The 25460-nt window shown below is 39.9% G+C and overlaps 1 protein-coding gene across 4 annotated transcripts in view; it reads right to left on the minus strand.

The window, feature by feature from the left end:
* The window catches only part of USP6NL (USP6 N-terminal like), a 124564-nt gene that overhangs the window by 82797 nt on the left and 16307 nt on the right, over positions 1-25460 (minus strand). The window contains exon 1 of one of the 4 annotated variants that reach the window (XM_081554034.1): positions 20368-20711. The exons of 2 other annotated variants lie outside the window; for them this stretch is intronic. Coding sequence is in view for 1 of the 2 variants with exons in the window: in XM_081554020.1 (XP_081410146.1) it covers positions 20368-20440 (73 nt within the window). In the remaining variant the exon portion in view is untranslated. Of the gene's footprint in view, positions 1-20367; positions 20712-25460 lie in introns of those variants that run through there. One more of the 4 variants, XM_081554020.1, reaches the window with a different exon arrangement.

The following is a 25460-nucleotide window of genomic DNA, read 5'->3' on the forward strand; positions in this document are numbered from 1 at the left end:
AGAACAGCTCAAAGACCACAATGGGGTAATACAAAGTCTCGTCTGACCTCAATTATTAGAGTTTAACATTGATGGAGCGCCAAACATGTGTATCACCTAAGTAACATTATACTGCAATAATATATGGACATACAATGCATTAAGTCCAAATCTACTTTGCTTTCTTCAGCAATACAAAGTACAACCTAAATCTTGATCAAACATCTTATAAACACAGACTGTTGCAGACTGATTCTGGAGAGAAATGACTGCTTCCAACTGGTTGGGGAGGGGAGCCCCTTCTCACTCCTGACCCTGAACACCAGCTCCACTACTGAGCAGCGACTTGATCTCAACCTCTCAGCCTCATTTCCACTAAGAGAAGACTGAGTCAACCCCACGCCATGTAAGGTTGTCTGCAGGATTTAACAGTCTGTAAAGCAAGCAAGTAGTATTTGCACATGGGAAAAAAACTGAAAGAGAGACTATAAAATATTAATAGAGATCTTTCCTGAGTAAGGAAATTAGAGGATTTTTTTTTTTTAATTCCCCTTGTATGTTCTGCATTGTATAAGCTTTCTCCACCAGGATAATAATTCTGTAAAAATAAAAGGAAAAAATACAATGTTTTATTATAGAAAAAAGTACAATATCTTACAGAAATCTCAAATTTCACATAATCCTTCCTAATAGCACTCACTGTTTGAATACTGTGTGCAGATACATTACACAAGCACACAGACACACTGTCTTTGCTCAGGGCTCACAGTAATCTCTGAATGGGTCAACTAGGCATTTATATAAACTATGTCTAATATTAAGCAAAACAATCTTTTAAACGTAAGAAAACGGAGCATCAGGAAGGTCACTTAGCTAAGGACATGACAGAATCAGGGTTCAAACTCCAGCCTGGTCTGTGTGCTCCACATACTATTACAAAAGGTTAATTATTAACTTGTCAACAAAGGCAAGAATCATCTTACTATTAAGGAACAGAAAGAAAATGCAAATACCTGAAGGCTCGGGAGCTTTTTCCCTATATAACTCTGCCCTAAAACACTCTATTTTCCTTGCTTTACCGCTGTTAATAAGATTCTCTAAAAGAGGAACACTGATGGGATATCTGTGTTTTAAACATCTCTGGCTTTAGCAAACTTTATGTATCAAGCCATCTCATATAACTAAAATACAGCTGAGGACAAAAGGAAATAAGAAAAAAAGAGCCCTGAACTGGGGGGACGGGGGGGGGGTTCAAATAGCAGTTAAAATTCACATACTTTAACCAGAGTCTCTCAAAACCTTCATTCAGAACAAATTTATCCTGTTTTTATTCAGAACTATTTTCAGACACAATTAAAACTAAGTTGCTGGTTGCTTCATTCTCCAGTCAAAGAAGATTGAAGCAGGAAATTAGAAATAGGAAGAACTGTTAGAGGCAGAAACCTGATAAAATACAAAAGATACGGCTCCCTAAGAAGTCAAAACTAAAAGATGTATAAGAAAGCGTTAAAAAACATTTAATCTAAATCTTTTTTGAGTATATTCAAGCAGCCCTGAGTATCTCATTAGGCTTTGCCTTCAGTTCAGTTAAGTTGCTCAGTTGTGTCCGACTCTTTGCGACCCCATGGACTGCAGCACTCCAGGCCTCCCTGTCCATCACCAACTCCCGGAGTTTACTCAAACTCACGTCCATCGAGTCAGTGATGCCATCCAACCATCTTATCCTCTGTCGTCCCCTTCACCTCCCGCCTTCAATCTTTCTTTGCCTTACTAAGAAAAAATATCTAGTACACTCTATGGCATAAAATGGTGAAATGACATGTTACATAGTTTCATCCAGAATAACTTAAAAGTATGTGCTTTAAGCATCCAAAAATTTACATTATACAAAACTTCATTTGCTAACTGAACAATTATTACAAGCTTGTAAACTATTCAAGCAATACAGATGTATATCTAGAAAAATGAGATCTCTTTCCACATTCTCCCTTCCCAAACCCACTTTCCAATGTTAACTGTTCTTGGTGTTCTTCTATAGAGTCCTTCTCTTTTGAATAGGCCAAAAAAGATGTAATCATACCACACACATATACACCTGCACACATGCGCAAGAACACATACATATGTATAGAGGGCAGGTGGTAGAACTCTGCTTTGCATAATCTACAAAAATTTTTTTCCTACTCATATATTTCATGGCTGTTTTCCAGATCTGTTCTCATAAATCAAGTGTATTATTTTTATTGACGGGCTCTCCTGTACTCCACTGTATATATATACCATGATGCAAGAGTTTTTCTCTCACTGACATTCAGATACTTCCTAGTGGTCTGATATTATGAAAACAATGCTACAGAAAGGAGATCTTTCTGCACATGAGCAGGCAAGGGACAGTATTTCTACAGAACAGTCAGAAATCTGTACTGATGGGCCGGATGAAATACAACCCTTAATGCTGATAATGGAGAAGGCAATGGCAACCTACTCCAGTACTCTTGCCTGGAAAATCCCATGGGTGGAGGAGCCTGGTGGGCTGCAGTCCATGGGGTCACTAAGAGTCAGACACAACTGAGTGACTTCACTTTCCCTTTCCACTTTCATGCATTGGAGAAGGAAGTGGCAACCCACTCCAGTGTTCTTGCCTGGAGAATCCCAGGGACAGGGGAGCCTGGTGGGCTGCTGTCTACGGGGTCGCACAGTCAGATGCGACTGAAGCGACTCAGCAGCAGCAACAGTAGCAGCAATGCTGGTAAAGAATATATCACCCATCATAAACTTTACTCTCTTATGAACAATGTGTTAGAACCTCTTACATAACACCATATGTTATTCATATTTTTAAATATTAGCCAGTCTTAAGCACACATGACATTTAGTATCTGCATTATCCAACAAAGTTTGCCAGTTGCCTATCCAAGATTCTCACATCTTCCTTACTAAGAACACCCTATATCTTTTCAGCAAGAATGCTTCAAGTAAAAAAAACAAAAAAACACTTGCTTCCCATGTCCCCTTGCAGCTGCTGGTAGCACATGACACAATTCTAGCTGATGATTTAAGCAAAGTTTCTGCTTTCTTTCTACAGGTGACCCTCACTGTAGATTTGCCCCTTTTCCTTTCTCCTGACTGGCTCTTGGACCTAAGGATGGGGATGCAGCAGCCACCGTGAAAATATAAGGACAAAGATTGAGTGTGACTGAGGAGAAAAATTAAAATATCTGGGTTGCTCAAGGCATTTCTTGCCCAATGTACTGCCATACTACCCACACTGGACTGTTCCAGCCATTCCGACTGCTTTTAAATTCAGTTCAGTTCAGTTCAGTTCAGTCGCTCAGTCGTGTCCGACTCTCTGCGACCCCATGAATTGCAGCACGCCAGGCCCCCCTGTCCATCACCAACTCCCGGAGTCTACCCAAACCCATGTTCATTGAGTCGGTGATGCCATCCAACCATCTCATCCTCTGTCTGCTTTTAAATTACTTACATCTAAATACAAGTTTACATCTAAATACAAGTCCAACAATAAACAGTTGTCTGATTTTCAGTAACATTCAAAATCCCTTCATATGTTACAAGCCGTATGTACTTCTTCTGTAATTTATCTGTTAATATCAGCTAAATGTCCATTTGGTTGTCTCTCGACCTGTAGACATGGAATTTTATAGAACACAATCATATGGGAACTGACTAGTTTCTCAGTGTCTCAGTTTTATCAAGCATTAGTAATTAAGTTTTGGAGAAATAAAAGTATTGGTCTTTTGGTAGTTTCCTGGAAAACAAGACATCTACTTACTATTCAATCTACCAATCATATTCTTGGATATTTATCTCAGAGAAATGAAAACTTATATCCACACAAAAAACTGTATATGATACGAATGTCCGTAACAGCTTTACTTGTATTGGTCAAAATCGTGAAAAAAAATCCAAATATCCTTCAATGGGTAAATGGTTAAACTCTGGTCTATTCATACTATGGGATACTACTCAGCAATAAAACTAAACTAGCGATTCATGTCTGAAACAGTTTGCAAGGATACTGGGGGGTGAGGGGAGCCAATTTCCGAAAGTAACGTTGTATTATTCCACTTATATAATATTCTCAAAATGACAAAATTACAGAGATAAGAAACAAATTAGTGGTTGCAGGGGGTTAGGGAAGGGCAGGCAGGGTGAAAGGAGGAGGTGTTACTATAAAAGGGTAGCTTTAAAGGTGATAGAACAGTTCTGTATCTTACTGGTGATGGTCACAAGGATCCTCCATGTGTGATAAAACTACATAAATTATACACTACCCCCCTCCCACACACACAAGTACATGTAAAATTGGTAAAATCTGAATATAGTCTGTGAGTTGCATCAATGTCAATATCTTGGTTTTGATATTCAACTATCATTCTGTAACGTGCTACCATTGGGGGAAGTTGGGTGAAGGATACATGGGACCTCTCAGTATCATGTTTTGCAACTTTCTGGGAATCTGTAGTTATTTCCATTTTAGTATATGTGCTGCCAAAGCAAGCACTGAAACTGTTTCAAAATTTTAAAAGTATTTGTTCCTATTTCTGAAAATCCCATAATCAACAGACCCTTTCTCACTTTTCAGTGTTCTTCCAGCAGACGCTGGGGAACCATTTTCCTTCCTTTCAATTCCACTCCAAGCCCCACATTTTCAGTCAAGGCTTCACATAACAGAATGCATGAGCAAGTCACCGCTTCTCCCACCCAATTCTGTACACAGACAACTAGACATTGAGAATTCAGCCTATGGGACTCCAGGACTACCCAGAACAACCATTCCAAAACTCTTTTCTTGATATTTTTTATTGTTCACTTTACAGAAAAATCAGTGTTTTATGACAATTATTTAACATGTAAAGGAATATTAAAATGTTCTGAAGTAGTAATTTAGATTAGCTTAAGTCAAATTTTCCAAGTATAGCATCTATATTGTGTTGGATGTTCTGGGTAACTATAGTGATGAAACCAGCAGATGTTCAGGTAATAGTCATTAAAAGCTCTCCATGACTAAGTAGCATAATGACCTTTATCACTGCATCTGGTGTCTGCCAAATGGGAGAGAAACAAGACTCAAGCAGCCAGTTTTTAAAGGGTAGCAAGTTATCTGAATCAAGACACTGAAGCACTTCTAAATTACATTTAAATTATACCAAGATAGCGGTACAAACAAACATTTAATTCCAAGTAGCATTCTAAGCACAGTAAGTCACTGTAAACCTAATTGTTCTCTAGAGAATGTTTATAACATCTACTGGGCAGTCTGTTTCAGTAATAAAATAATATAAAGTGAGAATTGAGTCCTCTCAGTAATTAGGTAACTGATTAAATATACCAATTACCTATTACCCATGTGTGCATTCATCACTTTGACGATAAGCTAGAGAGAAACAAATACCAGACAAGCTCACAAACCACTGCATTTCTCAGAATTCACTTTTCTCCAAAATGATGAATGAACTGTGGTCCTTGCCCTCAAGAAGCTCACAGAGTAATGAAGGCACAGCACTTTGAAAGGTAACCGTAAAGTGTCATGTCATAGGGTAACAAGCAGAGGGCAACTCTAAAGAACTCCTGAGCAGAACCTGGTGCCTCTGTCTTCCAGTACCCAACTGCCCCCAGGCCACCTCCAAACACCCAACACTACAACACTGAATCAAGGTCTCAGAGATGAGGTCTGAGTACCTCCGGTTACAATCCAAGACAATTTATTTCTGAATTTTATTCACATAACTTTTATTATGCACATTACTCAAATTTTATTCACATTTATTCAAGTTTTATAATATCCACTCTTTTCTCCATCAGCATAACTCAAGGCAACCTGCACAACACAGATGCAATATATTGCAGTACAGCATATGCAGTCCAAAATGCAGCTATCCACAGAAAATCACGGACTTGCCACTGATGCTGTTATATATTAAGCAACTTGTAATAACAAATGGGAATTCTGTATGACCTTAGACCACAGGCATACATCATTCTATAGTAGAGGTTCAGAGGTTTTACACTTTTTTCCTCATGTTGGAGAAAGTAACTTCTTTAAAGTATAAAATACTTAATTATACCTAGGTATCATTGGGAGAAGGAAATGGCAACCCACTCCAGTACTCTTGCCTGGAAAATCCTATGGACAGAGGAGCCTGGTAGGCTGCAGTCCATGGGGTCGCTAAGGGTCGGACACGACTGAGCGACTTCACTTTCCCTTTTCACTTTCATGCATTGGAGAAGGAAATGGCAACCCACTCCAGTGTTCTTGCCTGGAGAATCCCAGGGACGGGGGAGCCTGGTGAGCTGCCATCTATGGGGTCGCACAGAGTCAGACATGACTGAAGTGACTTAGCAGGTATCATTATTATAGAAACATGAAAACTAAGTTTTGCTTATTAGAATAGATGGTACATTTTTCCTTTTGAATGACTTTTTTCTTTTGTTATATTCATGCGATAAGCATTTGTTCCCAGGTGGCTCAGTGGTAAAGAATCTGCCTGCCAATGCAGGAGACAAAGGTTTGATCTCTGGGTTGGGAAGATCTCCTGGAGAAGGAAATGGCAACCCGCTCCAGTATTCTTGCCTGGAGAATCCTACTGACAGAGGAGCCTGGAGGGCTACAGTCCATGGAGTTGCAAAAGGGTCAAGTACAACTTAGTGACTAAACAACAACAACAATAATCAGGAAAAACACAGAAAGAAGCAACAAAAAGCAAACCAAAGAATATGGGAAATAACCTAAAGAAATGAGTAAATCAAGATAAAATCACCATGCTTTCAGAATGCATAACCAAGAAAAACACCAAATTTGTCACCAATTGGTGCTTTACACGTCATGACCATGCTGCAGGGTAGTGACCTACAGTGGTCAGAATCGTGATCCAGATCCCTCCCCACTGAGACAAGTACAGCCAAGTAGCAGAGTATTAAGAGATGGAGCACATTTCTAGTACTGACATCACAGATGGTGAAAGGGGTTTTGAATTCCCTTTACTTCAGAGATGACAAATAGCTGTGGTTTTGATATTAATAGAAATCCTGACTGCATTTCAAAAACAGAAGATTCTTTTTACTCAACAAGCATACCCTGAGCATTTACTAAATGCACAAAAAAATAATGCTACACATTCTAGGAAAGCTTACGTACCACCTGAAGAGACAGAACCAGCACCATTAAATATTTTTAACAACAAAGGCAGTGATTAATTGAAAAGGGATAGAATTGGAAGGCAGTGAAAATGAGTTGGGAAGGGTAGGCTGGAACTCCCAAAATGTCTAACAAAGGAAATTGTGCTTCACCTTGAAAGCAGCAGAGGATTCCCAGAGAATTTTTCAAGCCAGTGACAGAAACATTACTCTAAATTGCAGTCAAACATAAAAATTCAAATACAAAAAATAATCCAAGCATGCCAGTATACATAAATTTTTCCTCAAAAGGGCAATAAAAGATACATTAAGGACAAAAAGATAATCACTACACAAGTTATGAAGCGTAGTAAATCTGAACATGATGCATATTTGTTTATTTAATGAACACATACAACGTGCCTGCTGCTGTTCTAAGCACTTTATAAATGTTGACTCACATAATCCACATTAACAACCTCAGGAGAACTTTTGTCCAAGTTTACATATGAGGAGACTGAGGAACAGGAAAATGAACTAACTTGCCCAAGGTCACATGACTATTAAGTAGTGAACACAGGAAATGAACCAAGCAGTCTGCCTACACAATCTATCCGTGCATGACGCGTGAGGGCTAAGTCACTTCAGTCGTGTCCGACTCTTTGTGACCGCATGGACTGGATGGAACCCGCCAGGCTGGGATTCTCTAGGTAACAATACTGGAGTAGGTTGTCATGCCCTCCTCCGGAGGATCTTCCCAACCCAGGGATGGAATCCGAGTCTCTTACATCTCCTGCATTGGCAGGTGGGTTCTTTACCATTAGCGCCACCTGGGAAGCCCATACTATCTAACCAGTGTGGCCCAATAGAACAAGCACTTAGGGTGCAGCTTGCATGACTGAGGAACCGAATGTTTTATTTTACTTAATTTTAATTATTTAAGCTTAAATAATCCCATATTAGTGGCTAGTGTAGCATGCTGGACAGAGCTCAGACTCTGCTCTTCATTACACCAGAGCACTGCCTTACTGACAAGCAAGACAGAAACCCTGGCCAGGCAGCCAGTCCATTGCATTCGATTTTTAAAGTTTAAACAACTCAAAGAAAACCTAATAATTGAGCTTCAAGCAGTAAGTGATTGTAAAATTCACTCTTTATTCTTGAAACTCTTCACCAAAGTTAAGACAAAGATACACTGGGCCAATGAGCTAAATAAAATGACCTATCTTTCTTTAAAATAACATTTAAAAAAACAAAGTTATTAAGTTTACTGCAGCAATGTTTACAATAGCCAAAACATGGAAGCAACCTAAATGTCCATCAAGAGAGGAATGGATAAAGAAGACATGGTAGAAAACACAATGGAATATTACTCAGCCATTAAAAAGAATGAAATAATGCCATTTGCAGCAACAAATTAAGGAAGTCAGAGAAGGAGAAATATCATATGACATCTCATATGTGAATCTAAAAAGAAATGATACAAATGAACTTACAAAACAGAAAGAGACTCACAGAATTAGAGAATGAACTTAGGGTTGCTGGGGAGTGGGGGGTAGGGACAGTTTGGGGTGGTCATGTACACACTGCTGTATTTAAAATGGATAACTAACAAGGACCTACTGTGTTGCACAGAGAACTCTGTTCAATGTTATATGGCAGCCTAGATGGGAAGGGAATTTGGGGGAGAATGGATACATGTATACGTACAGCTGAATCCCCTTTGCTGCTCACCTGAAACTACCACAACATTGTTTGTTAATTAGCTATACCCCAATACAAAAAAAAAAAGTTTAAAAAAACAAAAGTAAAACAAGGTTATTAATTAAGATGTGAACACAGGAGTATATTTCCCTAAAACAAAGTTTTGATAAAACTTTTATCAACTGACTTTGCCCACAAGACACACATACAACTGCAACTTCCAATATTACAAATCTAAAGAAGAAATTCACTGCTTAAAGTTTTCCAAGTACAAATGAACCAACACTACAACAGTAACAAATATCACTATATTGAATCAGATCATTGTCCACAGAACTCTATATTCTGTCTCAGATATAAACTCCTATAAACAAGCTATTGGCCATCTAAGTGATCAGGAATGTAGCATCAACAGTAACAACAAAGATAAAAATATCAAAACCAACAAAAATATTAATGGCAGCTTACATTTAGCCCTTACTATGGGCCAGCCACTGTGCTTCATATGGCTTATCTCAATCCTCACAACACTCCTGTGAAATACATATTATTATTATCCCTACTTTTCAGATAAAGAATATGATGCACAGGGAGGTTAAGTAACTTGCTAAAGGTCACAGAGCTAATAAGTGAGTAGCAAATCCAAGACTGAGACCCAATCTGCCTGATTACAGTCCATGTTCTCAACCAGCCTCCCCTGGGCTGCCGTCATTCATGAGCAGTAAACCATGAGAAGTCTCTAAAAGCTCTCCATCGTTAAGTCAATTACATAACCCAATGTACTGTGTATATGTGTTTGTGTGTGTTTAAAAGAGTAAATGTATGCAGGCAGGTATTATAAATTTGATATTTTAATCTAAGAGGCTATCACAGAAAACAAAAATGGCATTAAGTAGTAAAATATGAATGTCAGGTCTCTATGAGATCTTAGGGGACAACTCATATAATAGATGGAAAACCCCGTGATACGAAGACATTCACTGACTTGCCCAAACTCACACAGTGGTACAACTAGATCACAGGTCTTCTGACTCCCAAATCATCAGTGTCCCTCCCATCATATTAAAATGGCCACATCTATGTTTTAACTTGGGATACATGCTACTCCTTACTAAGACTGACCAACCCCAGCACTGAACAAAGTACAGTGTAACAGTGCTTGAAATGCATTTAAAAGATGCAACTTGATTTTCAACTTTTTTAACCACATTGGATACCACACTAGTGAGGATCGCTTTGACTACAAGTAATAAACCAAAAGGTCTACAGGTAAGTCAAGGCTGACACAAATGCTCCCTGGTCTAATTGGTGTCACTGGAGACCAGACTTTTATGTTTCTCTTCCACCATATGCTAGGCCGGGCCGGAGGGGGGCGGCGGCCGACAGGGGCTAGGCCAGGCCGGGGCCCAGGGGCCGGGGGCGGCGGCCGAGAGGGCCTAGGCCGGGCCGGGGGGCCGGGAGCTGGGGGCGGCGGCCGAGAGGGGCTAGGCCAGGCCAGGGGCCAGGAGCTGGGGGCGGCGGCCCAAGGGGCTAGGCCGGGCCGGGGGCCGGGAGCTGGGGGCGGCGGCCGAGAGGGCCTAGGCCGGGCCGGGGGCCGGGGGCAGCGGCTGACAGGGCCTAGGCCAGGCAGGGGGCCGGGTGCCGGGGGTGGCAGCCGAGAGGGGCTAGGCCAGGCCAGGGGCTGGGGCCAGCAGCGGCGGTGGCGGCGACAAGAGGAATTACCCAAGGCCCAAGGTAAGAGAAACCCAAGTAAGACGGTAAGTGTTGCGAGAGGGCATCAGAGGGCAGACACACTAAAACTAAAACTACAGAAAACTAGCTAATCTGATCACACGGACCACAGCCTTGTCTATCTCAATGAAACTAAGCCATGCCGTGTGGGGCCACCCAAGATGGATGGGTCATGGTGGAGAGGTCTGACAGACTGTGGTCCACTGGAGAAGGGCATGGCAAACCATTTCAGTATTCTTGCCTTGAGAACTCCATGAACAGTATGAAAAGGCAAAAGGATAGGATACTGAAAGATGAACTCCCCAGGTCAGTAGGTGCCCAATATGCTACTGGAGATAAGTGGAGAAATAACTCCAGAAAGAATGATGGGATGGAGCCAAAGCAAAAACGATACCCAACTGTGGATGTGACTGGTGACAGACGCAAAGTCTGATGCTGTAAAGAGCAATATTGCATAGGAACCTGGAATGTTAGGTCCATGAATCAAGGCAAACTGGAAGTGGTCAAACAGGAGATGGCAAGAGTGAACGTTGACATTCTAGGAATCAGTGAACTAAGATGGACTGGAATGGGTTAATTTAACTCAGATGACCATTATATCTACTACTGTGGGCAAGAATCCCTTAGAAGAAATGGAGTAGCCATCATGGTCAACAAAAGAGTCCAAAAGGCAGTACTTGGATGCAATCTCAAAAATGACAGAATGATCTCTGTTCGTTTCCAAGGCAAACCATTCAATATCACAGTAATCCAAGTCTATGCCCCGACCAGTAACGCCAAAGAAGGTGAAGTTGAACGGTTCTATGAAGACCTACAAGACCTTCTAGAACTAACACCCAAAAAAGATGTCCTTTTCATTATAGGGGACGGGAATGCAAAAGTAGGAAGTCAAGAAACACCTGGCGTAACAGGCAAGTTTGGCCTTGGAGTACAGAATGAAGCAGGGCAAAGGCTAATAGAGTTTTGCCACAAGAACGCACTGGTAATAGCGAACACCCTGTTCCAACAACACAAGAGAAGACTCTACACGTGGACATCACCAGATGGTCAACACCGAAATCAGATTGATTATATTCTTTGCAGCCAAAGATGGAGAAGCTCTATACAGTCAGCAAAAACAAGACCAGGAGCAGACTGTGGCTCAGATCATAAACTGCTTATTGCCAAATTCAGACTTAAATTGAAGAAAGTAGGGAAAACCACTAGACCATTCAGGTATGACCTAGATCAAATCCCTTATGAGTATACAGTGGAAGTGACAAATAGATTTAAGGGACTAGACCTGATGGACAGAGTGCCTGATGAACTATGGACAGAGGTTCGTGACATTGTACAGGAGACAGGGATCAAGAAAATCCCCATGGAAAAGAAATGCAAAAAAGCAAAATGGCTGTCTGAGGAGGCCTTACAGATAGCTGGGAAGAGAAGAGAAGCGAAAAGCAAAGGAGAAAAAGAAAGATATTCTCATCTGAATGCAGAGTTCCAAAGAATAGCAAGGAGAGATAAGAAAGCCTTCCTCAGCGATCAGTGCAAACAAATAGAGGAAAACAACAGATTGGGAAAGACTAGAGACCTCTTCAAGAAAATTAGAGATACCAAAGGAATATTTCATGCAAAGATAGGCTCGATAAAGGACAGAAATGGTATGGACCTAACAGAAGCAGAAGATATTAAGAAGAGGTGGCAAGAATACACAGAAGAACTGTACAAAAAAGATCTTCATGACCCAGATAATCACGATGGTGTGATCACTCACCTAGAGCCAGACATCCTGGAATGTGAAGTCAAGTGGGCCTTAGAAAGCATCACTACGAACAAAGCTAGTGGAGGTGATAGAATTCCAGTTGAGCTATTCCAAATCCTCAAAGGTGATGCTGTGAAAGTGCTGCACTCGATATGCCAGCAAATTTGGAAAACTCAGCAGTGGCCACAGGACTGGAAAAGGTCAGTTTTCGTTCCAATCCCAAAGAAAGGCAATGCCAAAGAATGCTCAAACTACCACACAATTGCACTCATCTCACATGCTAGTAAAGTAATGCTCAAAATTCTCCAAGCCAGGCTTCAGCAATACGTGAACCGTGAACTTCCAGATGTTCAAGCTGGTTTTAGAAAAGGCAGAGGAACCAGAGATCAAATTGCCAATATCCGCTGTATCATCGAAAAAGCAAGAGAGTTCCAGAAAAACATCTATTTCTGCTTTATTGACTATGCCAAAGCCTTTGACTGTGTGGATCACAATAAACTGTGGAAAATTCTGAAAGAGATGGGAATACCAGACCATCTGACCTGTCTCTTGAGAAACCTGTATGCAGGTCAGGAAGCAACAGTTAGAACTGGACATGAAACAACAGACTGGTTCCAAATAGGAAAAGGAGTACGTCAAGGCTATATATTGTCACCCTGCTTATTTAACTTCTATGCAGAGCACATCATGAGAAACGCTGGGCTGGAAGAAACACAAGCTGGAATCAAGATTGCCGGGAGAAATATCAATAACCTCAGATATGCGGATGACAGCACCCTTATGGCAGAAAGTGAAGAAGAACTAAAGGGCCTCTTGATGAAGGTGAAGGAGGAGAGTGAAAAAGTTGGCTTAAAGCTCAACGTTCAGAAAACTAAGATCATGGCATCTGGTCCCATCACTCCATGGGAAATAGATGGGGAAACAGTGGAAACAGTGTCAGACTTTATTTTTTGGGCTCCAGAATCACTGCTGATGGTGATTGCAGCCATGAAATTAAAAGACGCTTACTCCTTGGAAGGAAGGTTATGGCCAACCTAGATAGCATGTTTAAAAGCAGAGACATTACTTTGCCAACAAAAGTCCGTCTAGTCAAGGCTATGGTTTTTGCAGTGGTCATGTATGGATGTGAGAGTTGGACGGTGAAGAAAGCTGAGCGCCGCAGAATTGATGCTTTTGAACTGTGGTGTTGGGGAAGACTCTTGAGAGTCCCTTGGACTGCACGGAGATCCAATCAATCCATCCTAAAAGAGATCAATCCTGGGTGTTCATTGGAAGGTCTGATGTTGAAGCTGAAGCTCCAATACTTTGGCCACCTCATGCGAAGGGTTGACTCATTGGAAAAGACCCTAATGCTGGGTAGGATTGGGGGCGGGAGGAGAAGGGGACGACAGAGGATGAGATGGTTGGATGGCATCACCGACTCGATGAAGATGGGTTTGGGTAGACTCCGGGAGTTGGTGATGGACAGAGAGGCCTGGCGTGCTGCAATTCATGGGGTCGCAGAGAGTCGGACACGACTGAGCAACCGAACTGAACTGAACTCCACCATATTGCTTTTGTCCTCATGGTCACATTACGGCTGCTGTAACTCCAGGAATTACATTCCCATAACAGGTAGAAAGAAAGATGTAACAAGGAGGCAGAGGTGACAACTGTCTCAAAAAGCAAAACTTTCCCAGAAGTCTCCAGCAGGCTTTTTTTTGCTTAAATCTCAGGAAACAGTTTATTTGCTGTTTTGTTTTTTAACTGAGCACAACCTCACTACAAACAAAATCAAGATCCTGTTGTTAGCAAAGATTTAAGGGAGACTGGGTGGACAGTGAACAGTGTTTGCCATAAGCAGCTGTTTCTCAGCTTCTCATGAAATAATTATCATGGTATCTTGTTTCTTGGTCAAGAGCATGAACCTCTCCATAAGTCACAGAGAACTTCAAAGAAATAAAGTACACTAGATGCTATGACTTCAGTTTCTCAAACTTAAAACAGTCAACATGTAGCAAAATATGGATACAGTTTAAACATAAGCTGAAGAGAACATAAGAGGAAAAAAACAACAAATAAACATACATAAGCTAACAACCATTACCTATCAAACCATTACAAAATATCTGAAGGGAAAATCACACATTTCTCTGTCCATTGTTATGTTATTGGCTATAATATTTCACTTAATATTTCTAATAATCAGTTTATGACAATCTCAACTATCTAAAACACAGCTAAAAATCAGAATGTAAACTAAATTGTTCAGTAAGCCAAAATATTATTTCAATTAACATTTACTGGTCAATTTAATAAATATAACCGTAAGGTACAGAATTTTAAAGATCTAGTGGTAGAGGCAAAAGTAAAATGCTACAAGATTACAAAGAAAGAAATTATTAACTCTGACACAGAAAGACAAGAGGAGAAAAAACTCAGGGAGCATTTTCTGGTGAGGGTGTCGTTTGAGCCTTGGAGGCTGATCTGATAAGGACTGTAAGTCTCTGGAGAAGAAAGGGAAGGACTTCCCATCCCGATGGAGCAGCACACCTGGGCAACAGCAAGCATTCTGGTGCTGCTGGCACAGAGGGTGCATGGGGAGAGCTAGTGATCATCACAGCTAGAAATACAGGTTAAGTCCCAACTTCAGGTTTTACAGCAAATTCATAAAATGAGCTCACACAGCAATGGGAGGATGAAATACGCGCTCAATGACCAGACACACCTGACCAGTCTTCTCACTTTCTTCCACTGTCACCTTAGGAATATTTCCAAACTTTTTCACAGGGGATAGAAGCTCATGTTTGGCACTGAGCTCTCCTCCACTATTTATTTTGCTTGAGATGCCTATTCTCCCTCCCCACCCCCCCACCCCCCTGCCAAGCTTTTGTGCATCCTTTGCTCAGTTCAGTTGCTCAGTCGTGTCCAACTCTTTGCAACCCCATGGACTGCAGCACGGCAGGCTTCCCTGTCCATCACCAACTCCCGGAGCTTGCTCAAACTCATGTCCACCGAGTCGGTGATGCCATCCAACCATCTCATCCTCTGTCGTCCCCTTCTCCTCCTGCCTTCAATTTTCCCAGCATCAGGGTCTTTTCCAATGAGTCAGTTCTTCGCATCAGGTGGCCAAAGTATTGGAGGTTCAGCTTCAGCATCAGTCCTTCCAATGAATATTAAGGATTGATTTCCTTTAGGATTGACTGGTTTGATCTTGCAGTCCAAGGGACTCTCAAGAGTCTTCTCCAACACCACAGCTCAAAAGCACCAATTCTTCAGTGCTCAGCTTTCTTTATAGTACAACGCTCGCATCCATACATGACGTGAGAAAAACCATAGCTCCTGGAAAAACCACAGCTTTGACTACAAGAACCTTTGTCAGCAAAGTAACGTCTCTGTTTTTTAATATGCTGTCTAGGTTTGTCATAGCTTTTCTCCTAAGGAGCAAGCATCTTTTAATTTCACAACTGCAGTCACCACCTGCAGTGATTTTGGAGCTCAAGAAAACAAAGTCTCTCACTGTTTTCATTGTTTCCCCATCTTATTTGCCATGAAAGGATAGGACCAGATGCCATGATCTTAGTTTTTTGAACGTTGAGTTTTAAGCCAACATTTTCACTCTCCTCTTTTACTTTCATCAAGAGGCTCTTTAGTTCTTCTTTGCTTTCTGCCATAAGGGTGGTGTCATCTGCATATCTGAGGTTATTGCTATTTCTCCCAGCAATCCAGATTCCAGCTGGTGAGTTATCCAGCCAGGCATTTCCCATGATGTACTCAAAATATAAGTTAAATAAGCAGGGTGACAATATACAGCCTTGACGTACTCCTTTCCAGATTTGGAACTAGTCTGTTGTTCCACGTCCGGTTCTAACTGTTGCTTCTTGACCTGGATACAGATTTCTCAGGAGGCAGGTAAAGGGGTCTGGTATTCTCATCTCTTCAAGAATGTTCCACAGTTTGTTGTGATCCACACAGTCAAAGGCTTTGATGTAGTCAATAAAGCAGAAGTAGATGTTTTTCTGGAAATATCCTTTGGTACTTAGCTCAAATAAGAGTATCTGTCACTTTATCAAAGAGTTTAATCCCTTCACTCTCATAATTACCAAACCAGGGCCAGTTCTCCCCTGGGGTTCCCATGACATCTCATCTATTACAATACTCCTCATAATATTGTAATCACTGTCTTTCATCTCTTACCAACCGCACATGAATTCCTTGAGTTTACAAATCTGTACCCTTGCATCTAAGACACGATAAGTGTTAAATGCATGTTTATCAAATAAAAGGAGGAAGTTACTTTAATAATCTGGAGGAGAGGTGCTAAGGCATGAAAGTGGGAATGAAAAGGTTAAGACAGAAGCAAAAGCTCGTATGTTTTACTAGCAGGAGAGATTTTCAGGGCTTCATTCTCAATCTACAGATTTTAAGAGTAATTTTGATAAATATGGTCATCTGGTTGACTACAAAAAAAATTTTTTTTAATAACAAACTTGAATCATTAAGAAAAGATGTATATTTAGCATACTTTAGCCAGATAGATAAATATGTAATATTCTCAAAATATTTTGTTCAAATAAACATGATGCCTTTAAAGGATAAAACCAGGCTCCTTACTAATACACAGCTACAATGACCACATTTGTGCCTGATGTACATCTGAATAGGTTGTAGGGTTTTACCTCCAGCCTGTTCTATGACATGGTTCCTTCTCAATCTAGTCAAGCTTGGCCCTGGAGATGCAGGCTAACCAGGTCATTTGAGAGGAAAACTGTGATAGCTTATTTTTCCACTTAGCACAGAATCACTTATCCCATTCCCTTCCCTGTCCACAAGACTAAACTGCTTGAATCCTGCCCATGATGACCTCATGGCAAAACAAACAACTCACAATACTACCCTGACTATAACCTGTCAACTAGGCTGTACAAACAAACATATATTCTGCCACTCCTTCCTTTACTCAATAAATAGCTGGAATCTACTCTGTCCCAGGTATGGGCAGGGATCATATCTTATTTTGTATTCCCAGTGATTGATTAGCACAGTGTATTCCAAATAGTGGACACCTGATAAAGGAGAATAAATGAGAGAATGATGAACAAATGAATACATACACATGCATATTTGACTCTCCTTCCCATAAAGCAAAGATACTTTCCTGAAGATCAGTTGTCCTTTGCCTAGTCTTCCAAGGCTATACTACAAAACATCTATTCCTATCCACTTCAACTATCTTACAAATGTCAATCACTTCCAGCAGTTCCCCCAGCATCATTAGAATAGAGTGTGGATCCATCAAAATTATCCTTCAAATAGTACTATCACCAGTTCTCTCCCTTTCTTACAGTGCTACCCGCTGCAAAATCCAAATCCCTCAAAGAATATTAGCATGAACTCTAAGCACTACACTTCACTAAATTTTGGTAGACTGGGATACTTGATTAGCTTTTCCACTAAGTGACAAAGCAGTGATTTGGCAAATATTCTGAAAATTTTGAGAGAAAATATTCATGAATATTCTGTAATTTCTCTCCTCCAAAGTAATTTTTAGCCATCCCTTTGGATCTTACTTAAAACATGTTAAGTTTGTTTACTGGCTCATATCAAGGAAAACTAATTGATGAAAACTTCTCAAAGCATCTATCATAATTATTTCATCTCCAATTTTGATACTTCCACTCACAAATCAATATTCCCATAGTATTTACTAATATTAATGTGAACACAATACTTTGAAACATTGCAATCCCTGCAGCCATCCAAGTTCACGCTACCTGTTAAAGAATTGAGTTTAAAACTCTCTTCCAGTGAGTCACTGTTTTATATTTGTCTGTAGGACTTTACCTTTCTCAAGCAGTTACCGATACTAAAAATTGGTAAAATACATTACTTTGCAAAAAGATAAAACAGTAAACATATTAGCTAAATGATTAAAAACACCATTAGAACAGGTTTGATAAAAACAAGCTTCTAAGAAAAATGTCTATATATATAAGCTGCTTCATGGAAAATTCTATCTGAAAATAAAGGTGAAAAAAAATCTAAAAGCAAAACCCATTCTACTACTTTAGTATTTAGTATCTTTTAGTACTATGTTTCCTATATTCATATGGTATTTCCTGTCAATATGATAACATTATTTATAAATATATGTGTGTGTGCATTATGAAAGGCAAGAAGAATATTATTATTCCTTCCTCACATATATCCAAAGTAACAATGATTGTGCCTGAAAATATATAAACTAGAAGAAACTAGTTAATAAAAAAAATTCTGTCTGTAAAGGTCAAACTATATGAATCTGACATTTTCAAACAGACTGGGATTTAATTAATTTATATTCTCCTGAAATAGTAAAAGCAATAAGCTTTTTAAAAAAATGCCTAATTGTTAGAATCCTGCTATTCAGAGATAAAAAACAATCTTCTGTTTCAGAAGAAAGTGAAGGAGAAAACAGGAGGTAAATAACTGTGAAGCATTCTAGATAATACTATCACATTTTCATAATGAAAACAGTTTCTTTGTTTGAAAGATGGTAACGATAACCCTATATGCGAGACAGAATAAGAGACACAGATGCATAGAACAGTCTTATGGACTCTGAGGGAGAAGGTGAGGGTGGGACGTTCTGGGACAATAGCATTGAAACATGTATATTATTATATGTGAAACAGAACACCATTCCATGTTCGATGCATGAGACAAATGCTCAGGGCTGGGGCAATGGGATGACCCAGAGGGATGGGATGGGGAGGGAGGTGGGAGGGGGGCTCAGGATGGGGAACACATGTAAACCCATGGCTGATTCATGTCAATGTATGGCAAAAACTACTACAATATTGTAAGTAATTAGCCCCCAACTAAAATAAATAAATTTATTAAAATTAAAAAAAAAAAAGAAAATAGTTTCTTTGATTTGTGAGATCATTTTTGTCCATTTAAATACCTCATTCTTTCATGAAATGAGAACAGACAAGAAAACTTCTATAGTTGCTTTCAGCTGTAATATTCTGTATATTACTAATTAAATTATATGTTACAATATTATCTAATATCATCACCCTAAATCATTTACATAGGACTTGGAGGAATCTCATAAACTTAACTTTAAACACAGATCATATCAAGTTTTTTTTAATCCAAAATATTCTATATTTTGTATCATCTGAGGTATGCTTATGCTATTCTAATAATATAAAAACAGAATGATATAGCCTTCATATGAAAAAGCTGGCATATAAATTTATCAACTGGCTGATTTTAAGCTCTAGATTAAATTAGTTGAATTGCCAGTATTACAAACTTCACTGAAGGCCTATATTTTTTAAATTAATTCCTGTCATTTTAGAGATTAGCTAAACTATTTCAAATGCTCAAAAATCAAAACACAGAAGTATTAATATTTCTTCAAAGATCTATCTGCATTAGTTTATTTTAAGAACCATAAGTCAGGCATGCAATTAAAAAAGATTTCGAAAATGTATTCCAGCATATATTAAACTGTCACAGACTATAAATATTGGACTATTTTAACAGAATTAAGCATATATCATAAACAGAAAAAAGCAACTATTTACTGAAAAAGGCAGTAAGATCTACCTTTCACTGGCTAAATTCACATTTATTACTATTATTTATCACTTATTCACACAAATAAGAACCAAGCAGTCCTTCTGCTCTGCTATAGGCGGAACTCGAGCTTGTTCTCTTCTGATTTCTGCCATGAAGATTATATTTTAAAATTAGAAGAGGATTATATAAATTACTTTTCTCACCCCCAAAATAAATATTGCGAGAGGATCCCAACAGCAGGAAAGTATGGCTGCAACAGATATGTCACAACCTCTCCTCTCTCTTCAGGCCTCGTAATAAAATGATATGCTTCTCATTTGTGATTTCAAAACAGTAATAATGAGGTGTGTTAACAATTATGCCATTACCTGATCCTCTTCAGATACCGAAATACATCAGAAGAGCAAAAGCACACAGTCGAACTCAAACTCCTCCTTGATAGCTGCCCCTTAAGTCGATATCGGTAAAAATCTCTAAGTGCCTTTAAGTGCTCCGACTGTGCATCCTGCTGCGGTTCCTACCTTCCTTCACTCTGGCTGCTCTCTGCCTGGATGGTGTCACCAGCTCCTTTACAATCTGCAAGACTTGAATCATTGCTAGCGAACAAGCCAAAGGCTCCAGCTGCGTCCCCCAGGAATCCAACAGGTTTTACCAGCGCGAGCTCACTGCATCTCTGCTTTAAGGAAGCTCAGAACGAGCACAGTTCAACTCCAGAGGAATACATGCTCCGCTCAGCTCTCCCTGAAGGCTCTGAAGCAGTTAGTAAGATACAGGAGCGGATGGGCTGCATCTCCTTGAAATGAAGGCTTCAAAGTGATTTTTGCCACATGTGAAAACCACCGTCTTCAGAGTCCAAAATGTGTAACTTTGCAGAGCATTAACAAGTTATATACAAAACAAAATATAAGTAATCTGTGAAGCACTGAGAACAGTGAAAACATTTTCTGACAAAAGTCACGACAGGAAAAAGAAAGTGCTACACTATAAATCCTCACATAGTGGATCACAGATGCTGTGTGCAAGTTTTTAAAAACACACTCAGAAGCAGTCAACCAAAATACCCTGCACTGTCAAAGCCCTGATATTTTTTTTTCAATTTTCTCAAAAATCTATTTGAAATACAGAAAATAAAATGTGGATAAAAATACAACTCTATCTTGCTAACTCCAAGCTTTCAGATCTGCATAGAAGATATGGTACCTCAAAAAATACCCTAAGAACCCGCTGCCCTCCCCCTCACACATGTCCCACTGACAATCTAGCCCCTGCAGTGGGGTCTTAGTCCCACTGCACACTAGAAACCCCCAGAATGGTTGTAAAGTCACTGGTTTCACCATCTGAGGCATGGGCCAGAGAACTGCAAATCAAGTATAACCACTGTTTCTGCAGTATGATTTTTAACAGCCAAGCTGCAACTGTGCTCCATTAATATTTAATACTTTTGTCACATGTTCCATTCATCACACAGCAGCCCTTTCACAGTAAACCTACAGAGTTAATTAAAAGAGAAAAACAAGCTTTAGGTTAACATGGTCAACTGTTACATTTACTAAAATGATTCTTCACCAGCAATTTGTTCCTCCTACTGTACTGTCGACTTAACTAGTTTTCTTTCCTTCTCATTTACTTATATTCTTAATGTATCATAAAATAATAGATCCTGGAGCAAATCAAAGGCAGTTTCCTTTACTCCACAGTTAAAAGCTTGCTTGCTACTTTCCCATTTTCCAATTGGACAACTGAGGTACCCGGTGAATCAACCACAGGTGGAAGTATAACGAAGGCTCCAACCCAAAGGCTTCTGCCTTCCATGGCACCAAGCCTCTTGTGAAAAAATGTACAGTTTTGAAATTCAGGATAAAATTTTCAGCTCTTCAGAGAAGTGCTAGAATGTGTGCATATACATCCACTCATAATGTATTCTCTTGGAGAAGGCAATGGCAACCCACTCCAGTACTCTTGCCTGGAAAATCCCAGGGACGGAGGAGCCTGGAGGGCTGCAATCCATGGGGTCGCTGAGTCGGACACGACTGAGCGACTTCACTTTCACTTTTCACTTTCATGCACTGGAGAAGGAAATGGCAACCCACTCCAGTATTCTTGCCTGGAGAATCCCAGGGATGGCGGAGCCTGGTGAGCTGCCGTCTATGGGGTCGCACAGAGTCGGACACAACTGAAGTGACTTAGCAGCATAATGTATTCTCTATATAGGTGTTAATGTAAGATGTGTGTGCTCAGTCATGTCTGACTCTTTGCAACCCCTTGGACCGTAGCCAGTCTCCTCTGTCCATGGGATTTCCCAGGCAAGAATACTGGAGTGAGTAGCCGTTCCCTTCAGGGGGTCTCCCTGACCCAGGGATAGAACCTGAGTCTCTTGTGTCTCCTGCACTGGCAGGCAGATTCTTTACCACTGTGCCACCTGGGAAGCCCACAAGTGCTACAAACCCATGGTAGTGAGAAAATATTGGCAAATGGTGGACAAAATCCAGCAGTTATCCTATTAAAGAGCTTGTCTGTACTTGCAAACCAAATCAAGATAAGAGTTCAAATGGGTCAAAGATCAAATTCTAAACCTCAAATCAAAACCGTGCTTTTCAATGCATCCCTTTGAAGACCTAAAACAGGCAAATCAACATTTGAGTCAAATCCTTCAAGTCAAGTTCCCCTAATTCTTTCCACCCCTTACCCCATTTCCTAGGGCAGTTCTGAACATGAAGTAGTAGTAGTGATAGTCTCTCAGTCGGGTCTCACTCTTTGCAACCCCATGGACCGTAGCCCACCAGGCCCCTCTGTCCATGGGATTCTCCAGGCAAGAATACTGGAGTGGGTTGCTATTTCCTCCTCCAGGGGATCTTCCAGACCCAGGGATCAAAGCTGGGTTGCCTGCATTTCAGGCAGATTCTCTACCGTCTGAGCTTCCAGGGAAGCCTGAACATGAAACAGGTGTTAAATATCCCCTGGCTTTATTTTCCAGTGCTTTGCAAGTCCAGCTCCTGAGACAGTACTTCCCCTTTCCGAGGAAAGGAAGGATGTTTGTGAAAAGTACTTTCTGGCAGCTTTGCTTTCTCTTTCCATCATATAAGACAGACATCATCCGCTCAGTCAGCTCTGTCCTCCATATCTGACCAGTGAAGAGAACATCTGCATCTGTGTTCCCGTAAATTTTGATTATCATCACTCTCTATCCTCACTGATATCAGCACTGATTTTGTAAATGAAAATCATACAACAGTTTGAACACACTGGTTTGCCACTGTCAACCTTTGCCAAGCCACAGTTTTTTGTTGTCTCTCATTCGCTTCTCATGTTTTTATCACACACTGCATCACTTAAAATATCTGAGCATATATTCTAATATATGGAGCTGAGCTGTTCTCTAAAATACCAAGATCACAGGATACAATGACAGACTGAGGAACATTTAGAGATTAGAGAAAGAATGAAAAGTCAGGATAACTAAATGAACACATGATTCCAGACCAGATCCTGGACCAGAAAGGGATGAAGGAAAATATATGACATTTTGAGACAGCTGGCCAAATTTGAATACAATCTATAGATTATCAATGTTAATCTCCTGACTATGACCACACTCCAGGGCAGTTATGTAACAGAATATCTTGGATGTTAGGAAATATACCCTGAAGTACTTAAGGGTAAATACATTAATTTACTCTCTAATTGGTCAAAAAGTATTTATTAGAATGAGAAAGTAAATGAGATAAAATGGTTAACATTTGGGAAATCCAGAGGAGAGAATATATGAGAATTGTCTGTTACTCTTGCAACATTTTCCAAAGACTGAAACTATTTCAAAATAGTTAGATTCTGACTACGTATCACAATACATGTATTCTTTGTTTAAAAAAGATAAGTATGTACTCATGTTTATTATATGTTTAAATCATAAAGGATAGTAATTTAAAATGAGATAAATAATGTAAAAAGAATTACACATTGTATATATGCTGTGTTTCAGTTAACTCTGTATATGTATATATATGTTTACATACATTCACGTGCATGCGTCTGTGCATGCTAAGTTGCTCCAGTCATGTCCGATTCTTTGTGACCCTATGGACTGTAGCCCTCCAGGCTCCTCTGTTCATGGGATTCTCCAGGCAAGAATCCTGGAGTGGGTTGCCATGCCCTTCCCCAGGGGATCTTCCCAACCGAGAGATCAAACCCCTGTCTCTTATGTCTCCTGCACTGGCAGGCGGGCTCTTTTACCACTAGCGCCACCTGGGAATACATCCATGGGCAATTTCATATTTGCTTTCTTCACCCCAGAAATCATTCTGAACCCTCCTGGATCGCAAATTTTGAAGGCCCACAATCCTCTGGGCTTACTCTGGCATAGGTAGTCTTAAAAGAATTAGTTTTACCACTAAAGCTAATCTGGAGGAGATGCCTTCAGCAGTGGTCCTCCACTCTGATGTCCTTTACATCAGGAAGGATGTCTCCTTCCTCCCACCTTAAGAAAAAGGCCAACCGTCACCCATCTTACTATGGCGCAGAGCCCCAAAGGGTAAAACGTGGGAGGTGGGGACAAAGAAAATTCAACAGCTCCTCTGATCAAGACACAGGTAACATGAGCCCACTCAACTCATTAAGATATGAGTTTTTTAATAAAATATTAGTTTATAGTGAATAATTATCAAAATTTATCATGTTTGTTGTTTTGACCAACTGTATTAGAATAAAACTCTGGGAGTAAAGTAGAATGAATGTGTATTTTAGGGGGGAAAAAATCTCTAGCAACCAAGGAATAGCCTGTCAATTTTTTTAGATGGATGAAATTGGGTATCAAACCATTGTGATATTTAAGCCCTGCTGGATAAACTTACAAGAGGAATTTAACAGTTTTCATCTACTTAATATATTTCCTTATCGGCCCTCTAGCACAAAGAATTGGTTTACTCACAGTCTTCAGCTCTAATCATTGGTTCATGCTTAGCCCAGTTTTACTTATTCACTTAATAAATGCCACAAAGCAACCACCAAAACAAAAACTAGGACCTTAATAATCTCCATGTAACCTGTGGTTCCTCCAACCACCAATTCATCCCCCCCTGCTTTCAACTCAAAGTAAGAATCATCCTGAATCCAGTAACTATCATTCCACTGATTTCCTTTATATCTATATGTTATTACACACACACACACAAAATCCTAGTGTTGCTATTTGGTTGCTTTGAACTTTGTAAAAAGAGCATCATATTTTATGTAATGTTTTGGGAATTATATTTTTTCTTAAAAGTTAATTCTATTACATTCGAGACCAGTGAATCTCAATCTTCAATACACACTGTAATTACCTGTGAAAATTTTTAAAGAATGATGTCTAGGTCCATCCACAGGGATTTTGACTTTACTATCCTGGGGTGCAGCCTGGGCACCATAAACATTAACAGCTCCCCCAAATGATCTTAACATTCAGTCAAGGTTAAGAATCACTATTCTAGAAGAATGACACAGGAAAAGCTAACTATATGTGAATAAATAAACATGAAAAGTACAAAATGTCATGAATGCCCTATTAACATTTTTTATACATACATGAGGGGAGAGAGAGAGTTGGATGTATGAAGAAAAATATCAAAATGATACCAAT

The sequence above is a fragment of the Giraffa tippelskirchi genome, chromosome 13 (genome assembly GCF_054371585.1).
Source record: "Giraffa tippelskirchi isolate mGirTip1 chromosome 13, T2T-mGirTip1v1.2.pri, whole genome shotgun sequence".
In the NCBI taxonomy this organism is placed as follows: Eukaryota; Metazoa; Chordata; class Mammalia; order Artiodactyla; family Giraffidae; genus Giraffa; species Giraffa tippelskirchi.